Source organism: Mucor mucedo, assembly GCF_025094135.1.
Source record: "Mucor mucedo strain NRRL 3635 chromosome Unknown EV154scaffold_187, whole genome shotgun sequence".
NCBI classification, from domain to species: Eukaryota; Fungi; Mucoromycota; class Mucoromycetes; order Mucorales; family Mucoraceae; genus Mucor; species Mucor mucedo.
The window spans coordinates 24034-44159 of record NW_026252471.1 but is presented as its reverse complement, the minus strand read 5'-3'; the positions used below and the strand labels follow the sequence as shown (position 1 = coordinate 44159).

The 20126-nt window shown below is 37.3% G+C and overlaps 6 protein-coding genes across 6 annotated transcripts; 3 read left to right on the top strand and 3 right to left on the bottom strand.

The window, feature by feature from the left end:
* Positions 1 to 526: 526 nt before the first annotated feature.
* EV154DRAFT_104058 (LITAF-like zinc ribbon domain-containing protein) lies at positions 527 to 1465 on the top strand. Its single transcript, XM_051593871.1, has 4 exons — positions 527 to 1050; positions 1104 to 1159; positions 1218 to 1304; positions 1351 to 1465. The coding sequence occupies exons 1-3, from the start codon at positions 647 to 649 to the stop codon at positions 1274 to 1276; spliced, it is 519 nt and encodes a 172-aa protein (XP_051451426.1). The 5' UTR covers positions 527 to 646; the 3' UTR covers positions 1277 to 1304; positions 1351 to 1465.
* A 142-nt stretch (positions 1466 to 1607) lies between these two features.
* EV154DRAFT_570420 (UDP-glucose/GDP-mannose dehydrogenase family, NAD binding domain-containing protein) lies at positions 1608 to 3233 on the top strand (the record flags this gene model as incomplete). The annotated part of the gene is made up of 4 exons (XM_051606197.1): positions 1608 to 1653; positions 1709 to 1982; positions 2044 to 2386; positions 2478 to 3233. The coding sequence occupies 4 exons, from the start codon at positions 1608 to 1610 to the stop codon at positions 3231 to 3233; spliced, it is 1419 nt and encodes a 472-aa protein (XP_051451425.1).
* Positions 3234 to 3416: 183 nt separating this feature from the next.
* Positions 3417 to 4747, bottom strand: EV154DRAFT_546172 (phosphatase 2C-like domain-containing protein). The gene is made up of 2 exons (XM_051604687.1): positions 4299 to 4747; positions 3417 to 4227 (listed from the first exon to the last, which is right to left on the bottom strand). Exons 1-2 carry the CDS (start codon positions 4639 to 4641, stop codon positions 3512 to 3514), a joined length of 1059 nt encoding a protein of 352 aa, XP_051451424.1. The 5' UTR covers positions 4642 to 4747; the 3' UTR covers positions 3417 to 3511.
* Positions 4748 to 5950: 1203 nt separating this feature from the next.
* Positions 5951 to 6844, top strand: EV154DRAFT_579575 (uncharacterized protein; the record flags this gene model as incomplete). The annotated part of the gene is made up of 3 exons (XM_051606590.1): positions 5951 to 5998; positions 6223 to 6235; positions 6333 to 6844. The coding sequence occupies 3 exons, from the start codon at positions 5951 to 5953 to the stop codon at positions 6827 to 6829; spliced, it is 558 nt and encodes a 185-aa protein (XP_051451423.1). The 3' UTR covers positions 6830 to 6844.
* An 8363-nt stretch (positions 6845 to 15207) lies between these two features.
* EV154DRAFT_556426 (uncharacterized protein) lies at positions 15208 to 16809 on the bottom strand (the record flags this gene model as incomplete). The annotated part of the gene is made up of 3 exons (XM_051605351.1): positions 15208 to 15524; positions 15588 to 16061; positions 16783 to 16809. The coding sequence occupies 3 exons, from the start codon at positions 16807 to 16809 to the stop codon at positions 15276 to 15278; spliced, it is 750 nt and encodes a 249-aa protein (XP_051451422.1). The 3' UTR covers positions 15208 to 15275.
* A 1629-nt stretch (positions 16810 to 18438) lies between these two features.
* Positions 18439 to 19922, bottom strand: EV154DRAFT_528938 (uncharacterized protein). The gene is made up of 3 exons (XM_051603626.1): positions 19421 to 19922; positions 18885 to 19348; positions 18439 to 18792 (listed from the first exon to the last, which is right to left on the bottom strand). Exons 1-3 carry the CDS (start codon positions 19836 to 19838, stop codon positions 18496 to 18498), a joined length of 1179 nt encoding a protein of 392 aa, XP_051451421.1. The 5' UTR covers positions 19839 to 19922; the 3' UTR covers positions 18439 to 18495.
* Positions 19923 to 20126: the final 204 nt, after the last annotated feature.

Sequence of the window (20126 nt, the reverse complement as noted above, 5' to 3'; positions counted from 1 at the left end):
GAAAAGCATACATATGTTTATACATATTTCGTACAGCGTACTGGTATAGTAAAAACTCGTTTAAACGACTCCCGCGGGTGTAAACTCTATACTGTCCCTGGGGATCGGCGATCCCTTTAGAGGTATGCATTGTGCAACCTAGCTGGAGCCCTTTTTTTTTTTTTTTTGCCTGTAGTTACGGAGTAACCTGTTCAAGGAACTAGGCACGGGACGATATTAAGTTCAAGGAAAAAAAAGTACCCCGTAGCTGTGAAAAACAAATAGACGCCCGGTTTGACATATAAGGCAGACCAAGTATGGTATAGTATATTATGATAGTACAGAGAGGAAATGGAGGGCTGCAATGCCGTTTGCGGAAGCACAAACAGGAAGTGACATTTGTGACCCGGGAAGATTGAATTATCATGGGCTCGGAAACGGAACAGTGTCGGTGGGTGTTTGGGGGAGGGCTACCACGATATTTTCCTTACTAATGGTCTCATGGCAATGCAAATTTTTGTACCGAGGCGTTGTGAGTACGGGTATTCTCAAATGACTGGATACCTTGATCACACTTTCTCATGCTAACCAATAGAAAGACATTATATAAAAGAAAGGCAGTGTTTTGTTATTTTTTGAACCTTTTGTTATTTATTCTGTAAACACAATGGCCAGTACTAGTAATGCAGCATATGAGTTCTCAGAAGTGCGCTCGACGCCCATTCAGTATTCGAGATCTAATAGATCCTCATCGGAAGAAGAGAGCCCGAGAAACGATTTATGCTCAGTCCATTCAGGACGACATGGCGTGTTTTATTTTAGTACGCCTTTGCCCAAACAAAAGCATGAGCCCTACCAATATCACGGCGCAGCATCTTCCGCTAAAAGTATCAAGAGCGTATTTAGTATTGGACGGTCGTGGCGCCAAAAAAGAATGAATATTTTATTAAAAAAGAAACCGTATTTACCAGACACTGAAACTGAAGCGTTTTGCGAGGGCTGTGGAAAATACATCACCACTCGGATTCGGTATCGAAACGGAACCTATGTATGGCTCATGTCATTTATTCTGTAAGTGTATATGTGAGCATTTAAATGTATAATAAACACTCATTCTATTGCAGTCTTTTATGTACAGCCATATTATTTTGGATCCCCTTTTATGTAAAGTATTTCAAAGGTAAAAATATATGTAATGTAACACAATCGACGAAAAGATATTAAAATCCAAATTATAGATGTAGCTCATTTTTGTCCGGGATGTGGTAAACGGATAGGTGTATCTCGTCGCTTGTAGCACATTAAAAACACGAGTAAATAAACATGTAAGACATGATTTAAATAGAAGCACCTTATCTTTATATTATTCAGGAGATTTTTTTTTTCTTTGTAAACAAAAGGGGAGCCAATTCCAGCTTATTTCCTTGCACGTGTAAAGGATCGTCATGGAAACTAAAACGGGGGCTCGCTATAAGTGGGGTTCTATATTTAAACCGGAGCCAAAATCTGGTTTATTTATAATCATTATAAGCCCAATGAAATATAGGTTCCTCCCTACTAGTTTCATTTCTTTTTTTTTCTTTTCTTTCTTTCCTTTAGAAAAAAAAATATTTTAATAAGTAAATAATATGGTTGACGTCAAGAGTATTTGTTGTATTGGTGCTGGTTATGTTGGTAAGTCTTTCTTGTAAGAACACAAAAAGAGTAGATGCTCATCATCTTCTTTCAGGTGGTCCCACTTGTGCTGTCATTGCCTACAAGTGTCATGACATTAAGGTTACCATTGTCGATTTAAACCAAGCCCGTATTGATGCCTGGAACTCTGATAAGCTTCCTATTTATGAACCTGGATTAGAGGAGGTTGTCTTTGATCGTCGTGGTAAGAACTTGTTCTTCACCACTGATGTTGATGCTGCTATCTTGGAAGCTGACTTGATTTTCGTCTCTGTCAACACTCCCACCAAGAAGACCGGTATGGGTGCTGGTATGGCTGCTGATCTTGCGTAAGTAATTTGCCTTTTTTGTTTATGAGTTCTCATTTTGGACTCACATTTTTTGTTCTAGTTATATTGAAGGTGCTACTCGTCGTATTGCCGAAATTGCTACCAGCTCCAAGATTGTTGTCGAAAAGTCCACTGTCCCTTGTCGTACCGCTGAGAGCATGCGTACCATCCTCGAAGCTAACTCTACTGGCTCTATCCATTTCGATATCTTGTCTAACCCCGAGTTCTTGGCAGAAGGTACTGCCATTAAGGATCTCCTTAACCCCGACCGTGTATTGATTGGTGCCCTCCAAACCCCCACCGGTCTCTCTGCTCAACAATCTTTGGCCAACGTCTATAAGCACTGGGTTCCTGAGGATCGTGTTATCACCACTAACCTCTGGTCTTCCGAACTCTCCAAGTTGGTAAGTTTTTTTTTTTTTTTTTTTTTTTTTTTTTTTTTTTTTTTCTAAGAGAAAGGAGTGGCAAATTAATTAATATAAAAATTTAAATTAGGCTGCCAATGCTTTGCTTGCCCAACGTATTTCTTCTATCAACGCCCTTTCTGCTATCTGTGAAGCTACTGGTGCTGATGTTGATGAGGTTGCATATGCTTGTGGTCGTGATAGCCGTTTGGGTTCCAAGTTCTTAAAGGCATCTGTCGGTTTCGGTGGATCTTGTTTCCAAAAGGATATCTTAAACTTGGTCTATCTCTCCACCCAATTAAACTTACCCGAAGTTGCTGATTACTGGCATCAAGTTGTCTTGATGAACGAATACCAAAAGAAGCGTTTCGTTCGCAAGATCATCTCTACTCTCTTCAATACCATCACAAACAAGAGAATTGCCGTTCTCGGTTTTGCCTTCAAGAAGGATACCGGAGATACTCGTGAATCTGCTGCCATCACATTAATCAAGGATTTCATCCAAGAGAATGCTCATGTTGCTATTTATGATCCTAAGGTTGAGCCCGAACAAATTTATATGGATCTTATGGAACCCGGTGTGGTCGATACCCGTAAGCAAGTTGAGAAGAGCATCAGTATCTGTGGTGATGCTTATGAGGCCTGTAAGGGTGCCGATGCCGTTGTTATCGTCACTGAATGGGACGAATTCAAGTCTGATCAACTCGATTATCAAAGAATCTACGATAACATGCACAAGCCTGCTTTCTTGTTTGATGGTCGTTTGTTGTTGGATGCTGCTCAAATCCGTGAAATCGGTTTCAAGGTCCATATCATTGGTAAGAACGAGCTTGCCGGTACTGCTTAAAATACAAAACAAAAAATAATAGATATTTATACACCCCTCATTTTGTGCATTTAAAATAAATAAACCAATATATAAAAAAAAAAAGACCAAAGGTCTCGATGAGTCTTCCTGCATTCTAATTGTGTAACAGTCTTAGCACAGACCATTTTGGTAGTTTATTAGTAAACAACGTGAATTAATGTTACATGAGCAGTAAATTGTTCTTTTATTAAAATGGAGTTATGAGGAGGGATAATTAAAATGGGTTAAATGCAAATAAGTAATTTTCTATAGTTCTTCTAAAGGCGACGATCTGGGGAATCTTCTAAATCTTTAATGACAGCGACGACGACACTGATATCGTCGGCTTTACCACCTTCAACATAAAGTCCTTCTTCCATGGCTCTTCTTTGGAAAGGGGTATCTGCTCTACGAGACTCGCTCACTTCTTTGGCTGCATTGGCCAAGATATCAGACAAGATCTGGGGCTGTAAGTTACGGACGCGAGGAGCACGTTCAGCAGAACCAGGGATGGTATGCGCTAAAACATGCTTCTTTACTAATTCCAAGATATGCTTATCAAATAAGTTGTCATACAATCCGTCGGAACCCATAATGATGATATCACCCTTTTTGACCTTGACAGCAAATGATTGAGCATGTCCTGGTTCATCGCGAGATTTGATACCCAGCTGATAAGGGAAGTTGAACGAATGTTGTTGTTCTTCACTTCTAAACACGTAATGGTTGTTGCGAATAATTGAAATCCCACAATCACCAATGTTGGCCACCCGTAATTCATCGTGACGTAACACGGCAATACAGGCTGTTGTCGAACCAAGAATGTTGTTCTTTTTGGCGACTGATAAACTCTTCTCGTAACTACGCTTTAATATATCGATAGGGTTGGCTTCATTGTATTGAAGGAAACAAGGATCTTCGATATCTTCAAAACGATCCATTTCTTCATTGGCAAAGTGCATTAATTGACTTGAGTACAAGGCCGAGTTTGAACCTTGATATAGAAATTGATCCGGTTAATACATGGTTACACATGGTGAAAAAAAATTTTTTTTTTCTATTTACCTGCAGTCTCTGACCAGCCACCAATACCATCGGCAACACCGATAGCATCAGCACGTCTAAAATACGCATCTTCACCAACTTGCGAACTAACAGAAGAATGAGAGGTTGAGGTATGTACAGGGGTATATCTCTTCTTTGCGAATCCAGCTGCTCCGTGACCAAGCACGAAGGATTTTTTGGCTTTGGTTTGAGCGAAAAAGTCAAAAACAGGTAATGATTTTTGGTCTTGTAAGATCTTATTGTAATGGTGGTTATTCAATGCTGAAGGTGAAATTGATTTAGAGAACTGACGGGAGCCCGCCACTCTCGCCACGTTGGTTGATTGTGTTAATGATGAAAGCATTTCTATTTGTTTGTGTTTAACAAGATGAAAAAGGTGAGAAAAATGAGGGGGATCTGTATTTATATCAATCTGAGCCCTTATTATTTTTTTAAACCTCAGTCCCGATGTGATACGATAGTGAGAAAAGAGGAAATCGCACTCCCCAAACCTATACAGGTAAACATTGATAGTCCTATTTTTCCCTTGCTTTATCTATAATTATCTCCTAATTGTATAATCAACCGGTTTTATCACTTATTTATAGCAACCGCTTTATTGTTTATCGTCTAGACAAATTCAGGACTTATTCTTTCTTTCCCTTTTGTGTCACCTATAGATTGTGTGGGTTTGAATTTTCTTTTGGACTTTACTCTCAGCCAACCATCGCTGTCCGTTTCAAATTAATCTAACATCGCAGTAACCCTTTAGTCCCAAAGTTTCGCACGCAGTTCCAGAAATTTCTTTTTGGAATTTAAGCCACTTACATTTTCTGACTTAATTGTCTCAGTTTTGCGATGGGAATAACAAGCCAATCAAGCCTTAAACACCCTTCGATTACGTAAACAGGTAAATCATTTTGGCATAAGAGCATACCCAGCAGTGCCTGGTAAAAATCACTTGAGTTAGGTTTTTTTTCTGAAAAAGAACACTTTGGAATGTATGTGAAAAGTTTTCCAAATTTTTCGCTAAATTATACGCGCACCATACTTTTTGACGGAAAAAAAAAAATCGGCGCACCATACTTTTCTGTGCCGGTCAAATAATATATTCCGGGTCGGGCCAATAAGTACTTTTTCGGGTGGGAATAACAAGCCAATCAAGCCTAAAAACCCTTCGATTATGTAATTAAAAAAAAAAAAGGGCGCTAAAAACATCACGTTTTAGATTATACACTTACGGCATATGGAATCTACGAAACTTGCCATGAACTAGTTTTCGTTGCGATTATGCAATAATTTTTTTAAACTTTTCTTTAAGCGGTGATGCTATGACGGAAAACTTTGATTTTAAAGATAGGATCATACGGGGCAAGCATCAAGTTCGATGTGATCAAAACAGTTGTAAAGGGAAGCATGAGTGTATTGATAATCAACAAAGAATGCATAAAAACAATTTATATTGCGAACCTAAATATGTTTAAACATTACGCAACTCCATGATAAAAACTTCATGATAAAAACATTAGATAATAGAGCTAGATAGAACCAAACATTGCTTACTCTTATGATGTAGTCTACTACGTAACCATTAAAATCGAGAAAATGTATATACCACCCCTCTTTTTCAAATATAGTAATTACCACCCCTGTTCGGTCACGCCGGACAGTAAATGTCCGGTGGAAGTGGATCACTTAATACGCATTTATTAGGCTCAATTGTGGATCACTTAATACGCATTTATTAGGCTCAATTGTGGATCACTTTATACGCATTTATTAGGCTCATTTGTGGATCACTTTATACGCATTTTTTAGGCTCATTGTTGGATCACTTAATACTAATTTTTTAGGCTCATGTATAGTGTATTTTTGGATCACTTAATACTTAGTTTTTAGGCTCATGTACAGTGTATTTTTGGATCACTTAATACCTATTTTTTAGGCCTATGAACCAGGTCCGAATAATTGTTTGAGGAGGGGCGGGGGGATTTAGGTACCATTTTGCTTTTTCCATTTTACAATTTACAACGATTATATAAATAAACAATCAAGAAAGTATTGCTGAAGGCGAGAGTCTTATTGTTCCTAAAAGAGTAGAAGTAGCCCCAAGAAATCCTTTAATCGAGATACTCTTCATAAAATTGAACCAGTCAAAGAATGAAGTATCACTTGAGGAAGTTGATGTCGAAGATGTTGATGACACATTAATTAAAGACAAGTTGACATGTGGTAAGTGCCATAAGACGTTCAACTCGAGATCATCCCTGATCAAGCACTTGAAGGTCAAACACCATGTTGTAATCGTTGGTGTCAAGCATGGGCGTCCTGACCAAGGTGGAAGGCTTGCATACTGTATCCGCCAGCAGCAAAAGAAGGCCGATAGAAATTCCGTTTTGAGAGTCGACGAAAAAAAATTTAAGAAGCAAATAAGGAAACAAATCAGTTATGAGGCGGTAAAAGCCAAGAAGAGAGCTGAGTGGGCTATGTTGGAGAGTAAGGACCTTCTTGAAAACCTTAAGGTTTTATGGGATACGTCTGATGGTGTATGAAGACCAGATTTTGCCTATGTACAATATATTGAAGATGTCTCTCCCATTTACCAATATCTCATCACCAAACTATGTTTGGAAGATTCATATGTATGAAAATATAGTGAGCCTAAAACATAGGTATTAAGTGATCCAAAAATACACTGTACATGAGCCTAAAAACTAAGTATTAAGTGATCCAAAAATACACTATACATGAGCCTAAAAAATAAGTATTAAGTGATCCAACAATGAGCCTAAAAAATGCGTATAAAGTGATCCACAATTGAGCCTAATAAATGCGTATTAAGTGATCCACTTCCACCGGACATTTACTGTCCGGCGTGACCGAACAGGGGTGGTAATTACTATATTTGGAAAAAGAGGGGTGGTATATACAGGCTCTCTTAAAATCTGATTAATTGAAAAAAAAGTTAAACTTACATATAAGCAAAAGACAAAAATATATAGTTAGAACAATAATGTTTTTTTTTTATTATTAAAATCAATGACATGAGGATTAATGATCAATAGTTGTGAATGCCAGAAAATGTGAAATGTTATAATGATATGAAATGATGGTTAAATGAATTAGAGGGCGTTAATGCCTTGGACAAGATCATGAAGTTTGAGATTCTTGAGACTGGCAAGTTTTTGACCAGCTCTGTTAAGCTTAAGATCTTTGACACCAATGTTCTTAGCCTTGACACCAACAAGAGGGCTTCCTCCACCACCACCACCACTGCCACCGCTTCCACCACCATTACTGCAGTCGGGGCATCCACCACCGTTACCACCATTGCCACCGTTGTTACCGCCACCGTTGTTACCGCCACCATTGTTACCACCACCGTTGTTACCACCACCGTTGTTACCACCACCGTTGTTACCGCCACCATTGTTACCACCGCCATTGTTACCACCTCCATTGTTACCGCCACCGTTATTACCGCCGCCACCGAAACCATCATCGCCGCCGAAGCCATCATCGCCACCGAAATCACCATCGAAGTCTGTTTCACCGGGTCCACTGTTACCACCATTGCCACCATCCATAGGTCCATCGTCATGCATATCGTCACAATCAAGATCGCACTCATCAACAAAGTCCCAGTTGTCATCGGGCATATTAACGACATCTTCTTCAATGTCGTGGATGTGGTCATGAGGATTGTGACCTGTTTCAATGTCATCGAGGATAATATCGGAATCACCGCCACCATTGTGTGAGTGACCACAAGGAGCAGCAGATGTTACAGCAGCCATCAAGGCAATAGTAGCTAAACAGATATAAGTAAGACGAGCCATTGTATTATAAAATTGTTTGTTAAGATAATAATGATAATAAAAAAAAAAGAAATGTAGGGTTTATCTTGCCTTTTTATATGAAAAAAAATATATATAAGAATCTAATCACCCTTTCCTTCTGTAGCAATTTCATAATTAACCCTCAAAGTGAGCAAGAATGTAATATATGAAATACACTGTGTTGAACCCTATGAGGGGTAAGTAAAAAGGTAGGTAACGGTGTGTATGAATCTTTTTTTTTTCAGGGCAAAAAAAAAAAAGATGGGGTTATCAACCGTGCGATTTATTCGTCGAATCATAATTGTTCATGATCTAGTTCTTTCCATGTACTTTGTGCATCATAAATTTAATTACTTCGTGCTTGAATCAATTTTGACGGATTCTTAAAAAAAGGAACCCTTAATATACTCTTTACCCCCTTTGTAATGAAAATCCCTTTTTTTATTTTTTCTTCGATTGAGTCCAAAGCCACGTTATTGCGCGCTAATGATTACTCATCTTTTTTTTTTATTGGTCTGCTAAAAACTCTTTTTATCTGGTATCACTCTATTCTTGTCTTGATGTATATATAAAGAAAGTTCATTGGTTCCCTTCATAAACAGTGGAACCTTTTGTCGCGTATGGTATGCCTAAAGCTACAAACCCCCTTTCCTTCAACGGGAATACCCTCAAAGTGTCATTTAATTTCGGTAGGTATATCATTCTTTGGGTACTAAATCCAAATTTATCACATTGCATGAACTATAGCTTTATATGGTAAAATCTATTTACCTAAAAACCCTTGACCGCCAATAATAGACTATGCTCACAAACAGCGGTAATTTTTTTTTACTCTGACGTTCAATAAGATGCCGTTATAAGTTTTATTTATTTTTTGTAAAATGTATTTTGTATCATGAATAAATAATGAATGTGCCAATATGCTTTGCCTTAGAAATCTGCCATATCCAAGAGAGAGCACGAGTTACATTCGTAGCATTTGCATTTACCAGACTCTGGATCCTTTCCCTTGGTATCGCAAGATCCATGCCACCCTTTTTGTTCAAACTGAAAGGTAGACCCGGGACATACTTCCATGAGAGTACCATTGTACATGTAATTGATACAGTCACATTGGGAGTGCTTTTTCCCTGCCCATACCAGAGAGCAACCCGACAAAACAATAATGATATATAAGAACTTCATGAATAATTATACCTTGACTGAAACTTAAATTTGGTGTGTTTATATATACATTGCCATTTCATTGTAGCTGTTTATTTATTTCAAGTAAAAGGGAGGGGCAGTGTGGAAGGGTATTTCCTTATTGTGTGGTTTTCATTGTGCCATTGAGCACTTCTAGCCAATAGGAAGGCGTTAATAATGTAATAAGCAAGTGTGGCCATAATGATTGATTTGTTTATATCTAGATCATTTGACTTAATGGGAAAAGGCCTCTCCATTAATCTGAGCCAGAAACCGCTAGTACTCCTGTGAGGTTCGCGACTTATCCATTCGCCGCTTACTTCTCCGTAACACGTTTTGTTTCCAAACTTTCCGTTAACTGGCAAATCAGCTTTACAGTGCCCGCTCTATCTAAGGCCTCCACGACAGCAACAAGGCATAATAGTACGATGTGATAAAAATCGTGCTCCCGTATCTCTTATCCAAAGCGGTGACTTGAGATTAAATGATGATAATAAAACAAATTTTTTTTAAGTAAGCTTGACGGGCGGTTTATCATCGACGGGTACTAAATTTATGACTTACCGGTATGCTAAATATTTGCAATTGTGGTTTGATATAATGATTTTAATCATGATAAAAAAAAATCCATAAGGTTTATTTATATTTAATTTTGGTTGCAAGGGAGTGGGAAAGCCTTGGCAGAAGCAGGATTTTCTTGGTGTCATCATCAAAGCGTCATATAAAGTGCTGTTTGTGCTCCAGTTACACACGCCTTAAATTGATTATTTTGATACAAGTCATACAATGACTTGATAAATACTTGTTTAATTAATGTAAATTTAAATGACTTGTGTTGAAGTAGGCGAGAGGTGAATGAAAAAAAAAAATGATACATATCATGTTAATGGACGCATCCTTTAAAAAGACTATATCTGTCTTTTTTTTTTGGCCGCCCATATTTCTTTCACTTTTCCTTGCTTATTTTTTTAATGAGGTATTCTTTCAAACATAAATAGTTTCCACTTTCTCTTTTTAGATTTACACGCATTTTTTTTTTTTTTTTTTTTTTTTTTTTTTTTTTTTTTTTTTTTTTTTTTTTTTGCAAACTATCGAAATACATCTTTCAAGTCAAAGTATACCTGACGTACTGTCTTTTTAAAATTATCTTGACGTATGCCTCGTGTTCTTTATTGTATTAAAGTAGACAGAAATCACGAAGGCCAATCATTGGATCGTTATAGTTAGAGCAATAATTTTTAATTGTGTCGAAGTGTTTTTTTTATTATTGTTAAATATAATATTTAAATGGTAAATAAGATATCTGAATTCTCTGGTGACCAGAAAGTACCCCTCTCCTTTTAAAGTGTAACTGCCAATTTATCAAAGATAGCCTGGTTGTGCTACATTACTCCACAAACGATTTTCTTTAGCAGGTTCGCTATCTAAAGGTTGAAGTGTTCCTTCTTCACTTTTTTGACTGTCAAAGATAAAACGAGCTTCAATAGAAAGTGCAAATAGAATGACGAGAGTAATCCATAATGTAAAAGCGTGCATTTTTGTTAAAATTTGTACAAATAGATAAAGTCGTCTGTTGAAATAATTATAAAAACACATGTAACTTTTGACCTTTGTTATTTATACATAAAAAAAAAAAAAAAAAAAAAAAAAAAAAAAAAAAAAAAACTCTACCGTACGAATGTAATCTGTTATGCTAAGATCAACACGGCGCTGAGAGCTATTGCATAAAGTTAAGCCCAAAGTAAATATTATGCTTGTCGTTATTTGCTTGCTGATTGAAAATCCCCGTGATCATAAGACGAAAAAACGATGTACAAAACTTGCTCGATTATTTATAAATCCAAACTTCAATAATGCCTAAGCCTCCTGAATGTTTCTATTTATAACTAGTATGAATACGTTAATCTAAACAACAGAAGATGGAATGTCAACGAGGTGTTATTTTAATTGTTACTGTTGATATGATTTCTGGATTGCTTAACTAAATGATTACATCGTGTTAACAACAGATTTAAACGACATGAAAAATTATCTGTGCCATAGATAAACAACATATTAAGGGTATTCAATTGCCGTATTTTGAATAAATCGTATTTTTGTGAATAAAAAAAAACAGCCAATCATATTTTTTTGGAAATGAATACCCCAAAAATATAATTCGTATTTTGATGTTACAATAATGACGTAAATATGACATCAATCGGTTCCTGAATGGAAACCGTATTATCTTATATAAAGCTTTTCATCCTGTGTAGAGGCTGTTTACTTTAATTGTTCCATTTTATAAATTATATACTTGACAATATGACTTCCGAAAATAACCAACAACCTACCAGCAATGCTATGGTCGTCTATAATGATAAAGGCAAAGGTAGAGATGTCTGTAATCCTACTCACGAGATCAACGGTAGTGAGGTGACAGTAGTTACTACAATCGAAAAGAAAAAAGAGAGAAAACGAGGCGGTAAAAAGAGATCATTAGTTGCTACAACTCAAGAGATTACCCAGAGAAAACGAGGTAGACCCGCTGGCTCTAAGAATGGTACGAGAAAGGAAAAGCCACTCAAGATTGAGGGGTCAAACACTTATTCTCCCTGGCATTTGGTGGACGAATCAAGCAAGGATGGTCTTAGTTCGCAGGATCGATTGATCAACTTTCTTCTTGACGATGGGGGTAGGAATCTGCGCAAGTATTTTGGTACTGTTAAAGTGTACAGTAAGGACGGTGTAACCGATGGAAAGCCTGGCGAGGTCAAGCAGTCTGTTCGTAATAGATGCGTTTCTTACTTTATGGATCAAGGTGTCAACTATCGTACGTCGGATCAAATTAAGTCCAAGATTTTTAATCTTATAACTGCATACCGTAAAGCATATGCTGTAGATAATCAAAGTGGTGAAGGCGCTATGGGTGACAGCAATGAGTCTGGTAAGGTAGAATTTGAAAGTAAGTACAATATTACTGTTACCAGATGATTAATACGTTGTATCATTAACATTTGCTTTTGTATTATTAGATAAATTGAATAAGATCTGCCCTCACTACTATCGTTTCAAGGAAGTAATGGGTGATAGACATACTGGTTCTGCAGACCCCAATCGCTCCGGCGAAAGTTTTGATTTGGAATGTAGACGGAAGCCAACATCGGCTGTAACCGGTGATGATGATGATGATGATAGTTCCGATGCCTCTTCTTCCGATGAAGATGATTCGGATAACTCAAATGGTCAGAAGAACAGGAGAAAGTTGGGAGGGATTTCTTTTCGTGATTTGAAGACGCTCGCAAAGCAAAACCAACAGATCATAGACAATTCGATATCTCGTCTTTTAGGCCAAAAATCGCTTGAAAAAATCTTTGAAGCAAGACTGGAATCTCTGAACAAGTATGCTTTGGCTAAGGATTGGACATTCGATCAATTAACAGAGGCCACTAAGAAATTACAAGATGAAATTTTTCATAAAAGTGATCATAATAGTATTTGAATTTTAATAAACTTTATGTTTAGATTACTCTACTCTCTGCGTTTTCTTGCTTCTTTTCTTTGTGCCATTTCCTCCAAAACGCTCTTCTTAACCGATTCGTACTTTGCTTTACCTATCTCTGAATTAACATGATCCTCTTCGCTGTCTTCGTCTGCATAGATAGGAATTCCTTGCATCAGATTTTGTCTAGCCGCTGCTTCCTTTTCGGCAAATTGCTTTTCCAATAGGGCTGTAAAACTGTCATCTTCACGGCTGATCAAAAAGTTGTTTAGAGCAATACAAACACGGATCCATGCACTGGCATATCTCACATCTTGCTTAGATTGTACCTGTAATCGCAATTGTTTTAAACTTTGAAATCGTGCCTTGAGAATCCCGAAAGCATGTTCAATTTTGATTCTCATTTGTGAAATGTAAGTATTAAACTTTTGATCTTCATCATTTGTAGTTCCATTTCTTGGTTTTTTGCTTACAGGTACCAAGTACCTAGTCGGAGAGTAACCACCATCACCTAAGACGTACTCATTTCCAGTGCAATACTTTGAAGGATTTTGGCCATAGTCGCTTTCACTGAACACACGCATGTCATGAGAGCTGCCAAAATACCCCGTCTCTACGTATCGGATACGTCTTCGATGGTCGCAAATAGCCATGGTTTGGATTGAGTACCCACCCTTTCTGCAATAGAACTCATCCCTTCTCCATGCTGGAGCCTCTTCCAAAAAAATGTGAGTACCGTCGATAAACCCAAGACAGTCAGGAAACCCCAAGTACGATTTGTTGACAGCCTTGATGACCTCCCTCTCTTCATTTTTGGGCCAGTAAGTGAATTGATCCTCCATCGAAAGAATGACTTTTAAGAATCTGGTAGTGTAATTCTGGATCGAACCGCCTAAGGGTACAAAGATTCAGTTATAATTAGTAGCTATTTCGAGTTACTGTGTCATTGAGTACTTACTACCAACACCAGAGCGTCTAGCAAGCTTTGCAATTGAAGATCCATTTCCGTATGATCCTAACCTTTCAAGAACAATAGCCATTTGCATTCTGACGTCAGTTTGAGGACGTGTACCGTTGGACTGGTACAAAGGGTGGTCCTTGATGAGATTATAAAGCGCGTTAAAAGAATTTCGGTCCATTCTGAGCTCGTTGACAAACCCCTCGTCGTCGATCTGGTTTAGCAAAAATTCCAATCTTCTTTCTTTGGTCACAAGTTTTGGAGCATTGTGTTTTCCACGGACAATATATCTCTTTGATTTAATATATTTCATCATTTGCTTGTCGACGTTATGTTTCAAATTGAAGTGTAGAACTTCGGCAATGTCTTGAAGATCTTTTCTATCACTTTCATCGAGTTCGGGACGCTTTGCATATTCTTCTAAGTATGCGATGTTAGCACTGGTCAATACCTTTTGATTAAGGTAACGCTTTTGGAAAGTTCGGTACAATTTTTTCTTTGTGCTTTGACGAGGCATGATGTATACGTTTTAAATTAATGAAAACAAAGTAAAGAGAGGTAAAAAGGGAGATTCTAGATGTCTTTAACCACTTTTCTTTAACATAACGGACGTCTTCACTTAAGCGTTGCACAGTAAAAATTGACGTCATTATTATGTAATATTTTTTTATTTTATTTTATTCTTGAATGTTCGTGAAATTTCTTGGTCAAATTATAAAAAAAAGAAAATTAACCTGATTGGCTGATTTTTTTATTCACAAAAATACGATTTATTCAAAATACGGCAATTGAATACCCTTATTTACAAGCTTAATAAGTCAACGGGGGAAAAGAAGCTATCGCATTCATTAAAGGTCTTCCGTCGGTTCAACTTTTCAAGCACGTTATATTTCAATTTTCGCAGATCAGCCTCAGGATGTTATAGAATACAAGGGAGCTATAAACCGATTGTTATTTTTGAACGACTTTTAAAGTTATTGATTCATCTTACTAAATTAGCTAAATTATCATAAAGTGAGCAATATGATGTCATTTTATGAATACAAAGGCTATGTGGAGATAAATGAAGCATAAATGATGGAGTGTCTGCTGTCATCAGTATTTTAAAAAAATTCTGTTACTGCAGTTTTAACTTGTAACTCTCGGTATAAATTTCTTATTAGCCACGCAAAAAATGTTGTGTACTATGCTAATATCAAATCAATGCATTTATCTTTTCACGCAATTGTAATGTGTAAGGTCTGTACTAGCATCTTCTTTTAGGTATTGTGTTTGTAAGAAGTCTCATTTTTATTTTTTATTTTATTTTAAAATAGATAAACCATAATAACCATTTGCATTTACTAATAATTAAGAATCCAATTATTCCTCTTAAAAACATAATTTCCTACTGATCGTGTTCGTAGCCTCTTGCAATCAACAATTTTTTACAATGCACTTATCTTTAATATAATCTGAGAGCTTCAAGTTATTTAAAAAATTACTTTGTCTCTTTTATTAATCAGTATAAAAACTTATTTTCGAACTAAACGTTTTCAACAAAGACGCTTCATAACGGTCAGGACCTGGTTAAGATCGACAGTGACCAGTTTAAAGGCTGCATGACCAATACCACTGGTGGCAGCACTCTTGAAGTCTAATGGCGCTGCTAGACAGTCTATGTCCATGACAGCTTGGACAGCAGGTATCAGAACATTGTCAACGAACATACACTGATGCTCAAGCTTAACCGAGAAACCACTTTTGCCGTAATGCTGGCACAAAGCTGGAAAGAAGATGTTGACCTATGCATTCAATGAATAAGTTAGTTGACTGTATGGTTTTGGACCAATTATAATATAGCTTACGAAATTGTCCCCAGCTTTGGCCAACAAGACATTTGGGCATTGGCTTACTTTTCCCGAGCCAAGCCTTGTGTCATCATAGTGATAATTAATACCCAAGTCCTTCTTGATCGTGTAATTGTAGTTGGGTCGATAGTAAATATCGAAGTTGGTCTTGTGAAAGGGAATTGACAAGGTACTTGGTACATAAATGTACGAGTCAATATCGAAGAGAACCTCAGGCGTATTCAATTGCACTGAGGACATGCGATGGAGGAAGCAGATTGGATTCATCGCTCGAGAATGTGTTTCACTGCCATTTTTTTTTTTGTTATGATGCTCGTATGTGCCATAGTCCAAACGAGTGATTCCGGTGTCAAATGGAGGGCAGAGGAAAAAGCGTACTCGGTTATCAGGCAAGAGCGGAACAGTACGCAAGTAGTCCGTAACGAGTGTAATCCATGCACATGACCCCGGACAAACGTTGCCACCAAGAGGCTGTTAAAGGCCAAAGTTGTAATTGCGGGTGCAGAAGCGGAGGCGTGGAATTCCTCCACACATTGTTCCAACGAGTGGGAGGGGATGTCAATATTATTAAAAGTTTGTTACTATATATTTATTAACAGAAGGACAAAGCCTAAACAACATTCGCGGGGGTGATAGTTATACGAACGCATTTTTTCTTTCTCAGACTCGTTTTAAAGAACAAGAATGTTTGTGTGGCACGAAACTTATCACTTTTCAGCTTGGATGCTTATTTTTGAAGCGGCTACCACCCAAACGTACGATTAATACTTATATTTCACTACGAGAAAGTCAACATTGACAGAAGAGCCCGATTAACTAGGTTTTTAAATTTACAGGAGACGAAACAAGATATACAAGACACCTTTCTATATTTGACACGTCTGTAGCACAGTACAGCTTTTATGTGCTTTTTTTTTTTTTACAGACATGCATATGTTGCTTTGAATATCTTTCCGAATAGTGGTCTAAAATATTTTGCGGGGGGATTTCCGAAATTCTCCTTGGTCCTTCAATGATAGTAAAAAACATTTAAATGCGAACATAGTTTACAAGGAGACCTTAATTAGGCCCATCAGTTTTACGTGTCTTTAATAAAGAGATAGTTTTGCGTGGCCAATCATCGCGCAATGCAGCGAAACTAAAAAAAAAAAGTCACAATTTTTTTTTTTTGGTATAAAAAGAGGGCCTTTACCCCGATTTTGGTCTTTGGACCACGCATTTTCCGAAAGTTTTTAAATCAGGCAGTGTTCCAAAGACAGTAGTATTCCCATAATCGGTTTACGTTAGAGAAGTTTGTTGGTTATCAAAGTCGCTAGGCAGTAAAGGTTTTACTTTACTTATTTGCCTATACCACTTCATTCGGATTTCAGTACAACAATCTGATTTGGGTTCTGTAACCTTAGTTTCGAGAACTTCTTACTCAAACTCGTGCCACACCTCCACATCCGATGGAAAAAGGGTTGGAATCAGGAGCGAGTAACAAGACGGTAGGATGGTCTTAGCCGATTTGAAACCTGTTCGATACGCTCTTGGTCATTCGTATTGGGCGAGTTGTTACGTTAGGTCGGGGTCTAATAACAGTAAGAGGTTTTAGTACTTCGAATGCATCACTTGTAGGTGCTTTTGTTTTTGAGTTTATTAAAGTCTACGCTAGAGATATTTCTAATCCGCATAGACAACCAAAAGATGGACGTTCTTCTAGACGGTTACCTCATCTACACTGAATGTTCGCACAAAAGTCAATGCTCATCCAGGTGCAGCTCTGCTACGACTCAGCTGCCAGGGCAGTCAACCTTCACAACGTACATATTATTATTTAAATGAAAAACAAGTGTTTATTGTAAAGAATTACAAGAGTATTGATAGTAAAAAAAAAAAAAAATTGCGGACGTGTCTAGTAACTATTCTATTTGAGATTGCCTATGATAGTGTCTAACACATCCTTTGAGTCAATTCTTTCACTATCTTGAGTCCCCGAATCTGGACTCGTATTCCCAGTTCTGATATGATCGTCCCTACTATCAAGCGTGGGGGATTTAGAGGTTTCTAGCTCTCTCTTTTGACCATAATAGAAAGTAGTAGCAGCTCGAGCCTCCATTACCAGTGAGAATAAAACGACAAGAGTCAGCAAAACTGTAAAAGCACGCATTTCTAGATAGTGTGGTATGGTAAAGTTCTAAATTTTTTCCCTGTGCTGGGTTAAATTTCTCATCCTGTTTATATCTATAGTTAAACTGAAGAAAGAAGAGCAAACTTTGCGGCATTAAAATTCAATATTTATGTTGATCATGGCAGATCACAAACAGACGTCTAAATAAATGCCGTTGAATATATTTTTTTGTTTGATACTCTACATCGCGTATAAACGTTAAAAGTGATACTATACTTGGTTAAGATGATACATTTAAGACCAACAATAAACACCACATATATATCAAGAAACTACACAAGACGAAACAACATTCAGTAAAATAGTGGCGTTGTTTGATTCCACCACTCTTGCCCCCATCATGCCATTTGTTTTGTTTTGTTTTAAAAAAAAAAGGAATAAAATTATGCTTTACGTGGCCCCATATTCCGTTAATTCTCAGAAGAAAAAAAGCTTATTTTCAATTAAAGCAAGTCTTTTTTTTTAGCTTATTACCAGTCAAGATCCTATGCAAAGATTTATAAATTGCTGGGCTCACTTGAATAATTTGGATTTGTATATAAAAAAAAAAAGCTTAATCAATTATGCTCTTATCTAGAGAATGACTATAAAACAATTGACGCCTTTGTTACTTTATTAGCAATAAAAACATATACTAAAACTCGATTGAGTGAATGTGATGTATACAAGAGAATCGTTTTTTTTTTTTTTTTTTTTTTTTTGGTATATGCTAAAATGATATGTAAAATGTTTTTTTTAATCTTCCTCATTATAGTATACTGTTGAAGAACTAACAGTAACGCCACGCTTTTTACTGGATGAAGATGATGTATCACTCTCCCGTAATCGCTTTCTTGATACTTTTTCCCTTTCATCCCCATCCTCCTCATCATCATTACTACTATGGCTACTGCTATGGCTACTACCGCTATCATCATTACTTGCAGGAATGACAATGGGTGGTGGTGGTACTTTATGACTTGTTGAACGTTCAGATATCGTTGGTTTACTATCTTGTTCTATCCCCATCATATTTTCGTACTCTTGAAGACTCTAATATGGATAGATATATAAAAAAGTTAGCGGTTACTCTCTCTCTCTCTCGTGCGTGCGCGCGAAGAGGGGAATGGATTCTTTTTTTTTACCGAAATGGCTTGTAAACCATTGATATTCAATCTGGTATCCACGACATGTTTCAATAAACCTGATGCTGCCCACATATTATCACAACGACCGATTTCCAAATTAAAGTCCCTTTCGACTTTTCTTTCAAGGATGATGGCATATTTCGTGCGAATCGATTTGTAAATGACATCCCAAGGTGTCTTTAATGCTTGTAATCGAGGTATTTGTTTCTTTCGGAAATAACAATTCAGCATTTCCCCTTCAGTGATGTTTGCCACCTCAAACATTTTATCTACAGCCTCAAGGACGATATCCTCTTCCATGTCGACATTACGATCGAGACTTTGAGATAAAAGAGAAGCCACGAGGATCACAAGCTTATCACGGATCGGAATAGGGTCGTCCGGTGTTTCTTCAATTTCTTGAATGTCACGGTTCGTATCAGTATATTCGTAACGAGGTCTCTCTTTTTTCCTTCTGGGGCCTATATGATACAATAGTCAATAGGTAGTAAAAGCCAATCATAATAAAAGATGGGCATGGGATGGTAGTTTACCATGAGATTTCGTAATTTTAGGTAGTTCTGGTAAATTCATTAGATCAGGCACTACTTCAAGATTTCCACGTAAGGGACGCGCTGTGCTTCGCGCTCTAACAACATGGGGACGCGAAGACTCACCTGTTTTTTCTGGAAACCTTTGTCGAAGCAGTTCATTGACATGTCCATCCAAAGATTCTGTAAATGGGTTGGCTGTTGGTGCTGTAGCTGTTGCTGCTGCTGCTGCTGCGGAGGAGGAGGAGGGAGTGGTTGCTGTTGCTGGAGAAACTGGCTTCGTATTCAGGAGGAGTGAAAAAACTTGATTTCGACGTTCATCGCTATGACGTAAATATTGCAGAATTTTTTTGTCAAGCTCCATGGAAGCCTCCAACAAGTCATAGAGACTTGGAACGTCAGGTTCGTTATTACGTGACATTGAGTCGGGGTAGAGGAAAGAAAAGAAAAAAAAAAGCTGCTTATTATTCTATCTCGTCTGGGTGTCAATACACTTTTTATTTTTCTAAAAAAAAAAAAAAATGAACGCGTAATTTATTTTTCTTTTTTTGTACGCGTCTCACTATTCGAGGATCTTCATTATTTATAGGAGATCTTACAGTAGAGACTAGACTGTATCTTAATAAAAGAAGATGGAAGGGGGGGAGGGAGGGGTGATAAATATACAGTGTGCATACTGTTATCACTAAAAAAAAAAACCAAGAGTTTC

Excerpts from the sequence above, each read along its gene's own strand:
- EV154DRAFT_104058 (XM_051593871.1), top strand. The coding sequence starts at position 647 with ATGGCCAGTACTAGTAATGCAGCATATGAGTTCTCAGAAGTGCGCTCG. Across the intron at positions 1,051-1,103 it reads TGGCTCATGTCATTTATTCT|TCTTTTATGTACAGCCATAT; the intron begins GTAAGTGTATAT and ends ATTCTATTGCAG. Across the intron at positions 1,160-1,217 it reads TTATGTAAAGTATTTCAAAG|ATGTAGCTCATTTTTGTCCG; the intron begins GTAAAAATATAT and ends TCCAAATTATAG.
- EV154DRAFT_546172 (XM_051604687.1), bottom strand. The coding sequence starts at position 4,641 with ATGCTTTCATCATTAACACAATCAACCAACGTGGCGAGAGTGGCGGGC. Across the intron at positions 4,228-4,298 it reads TGGCTGGTCAGAGACTGCAG|GTTCAAACTCGGCCTTGTAC; the intron begins GTAAATAGAAAA and ends TTCTATATCAAG.
- EV154DRAFT_528938 (XM_051603626.1), bottom strand. The coding sequence starts at position 19,838 with ATGTCACGTAATAACGAACCTGACGTTCCAAGTCTCTATGACTTGTTG. Across the intron at positions 19,349-19,420 it reads TAAAATTACGAAATCTCATG|GCCCCAGAAGGAAAAAAGAG; the intron begins GTAAACTACCAT and ends TGTATCATATAG. Across the intron at positions 18,793-18,884 it reads ATGGTTTACAAGCCATTTCG|AGTCTTCAAGAGTACGAAAA; the intron begins GTAAAAAAAAAG and ends TATCCATATTAG.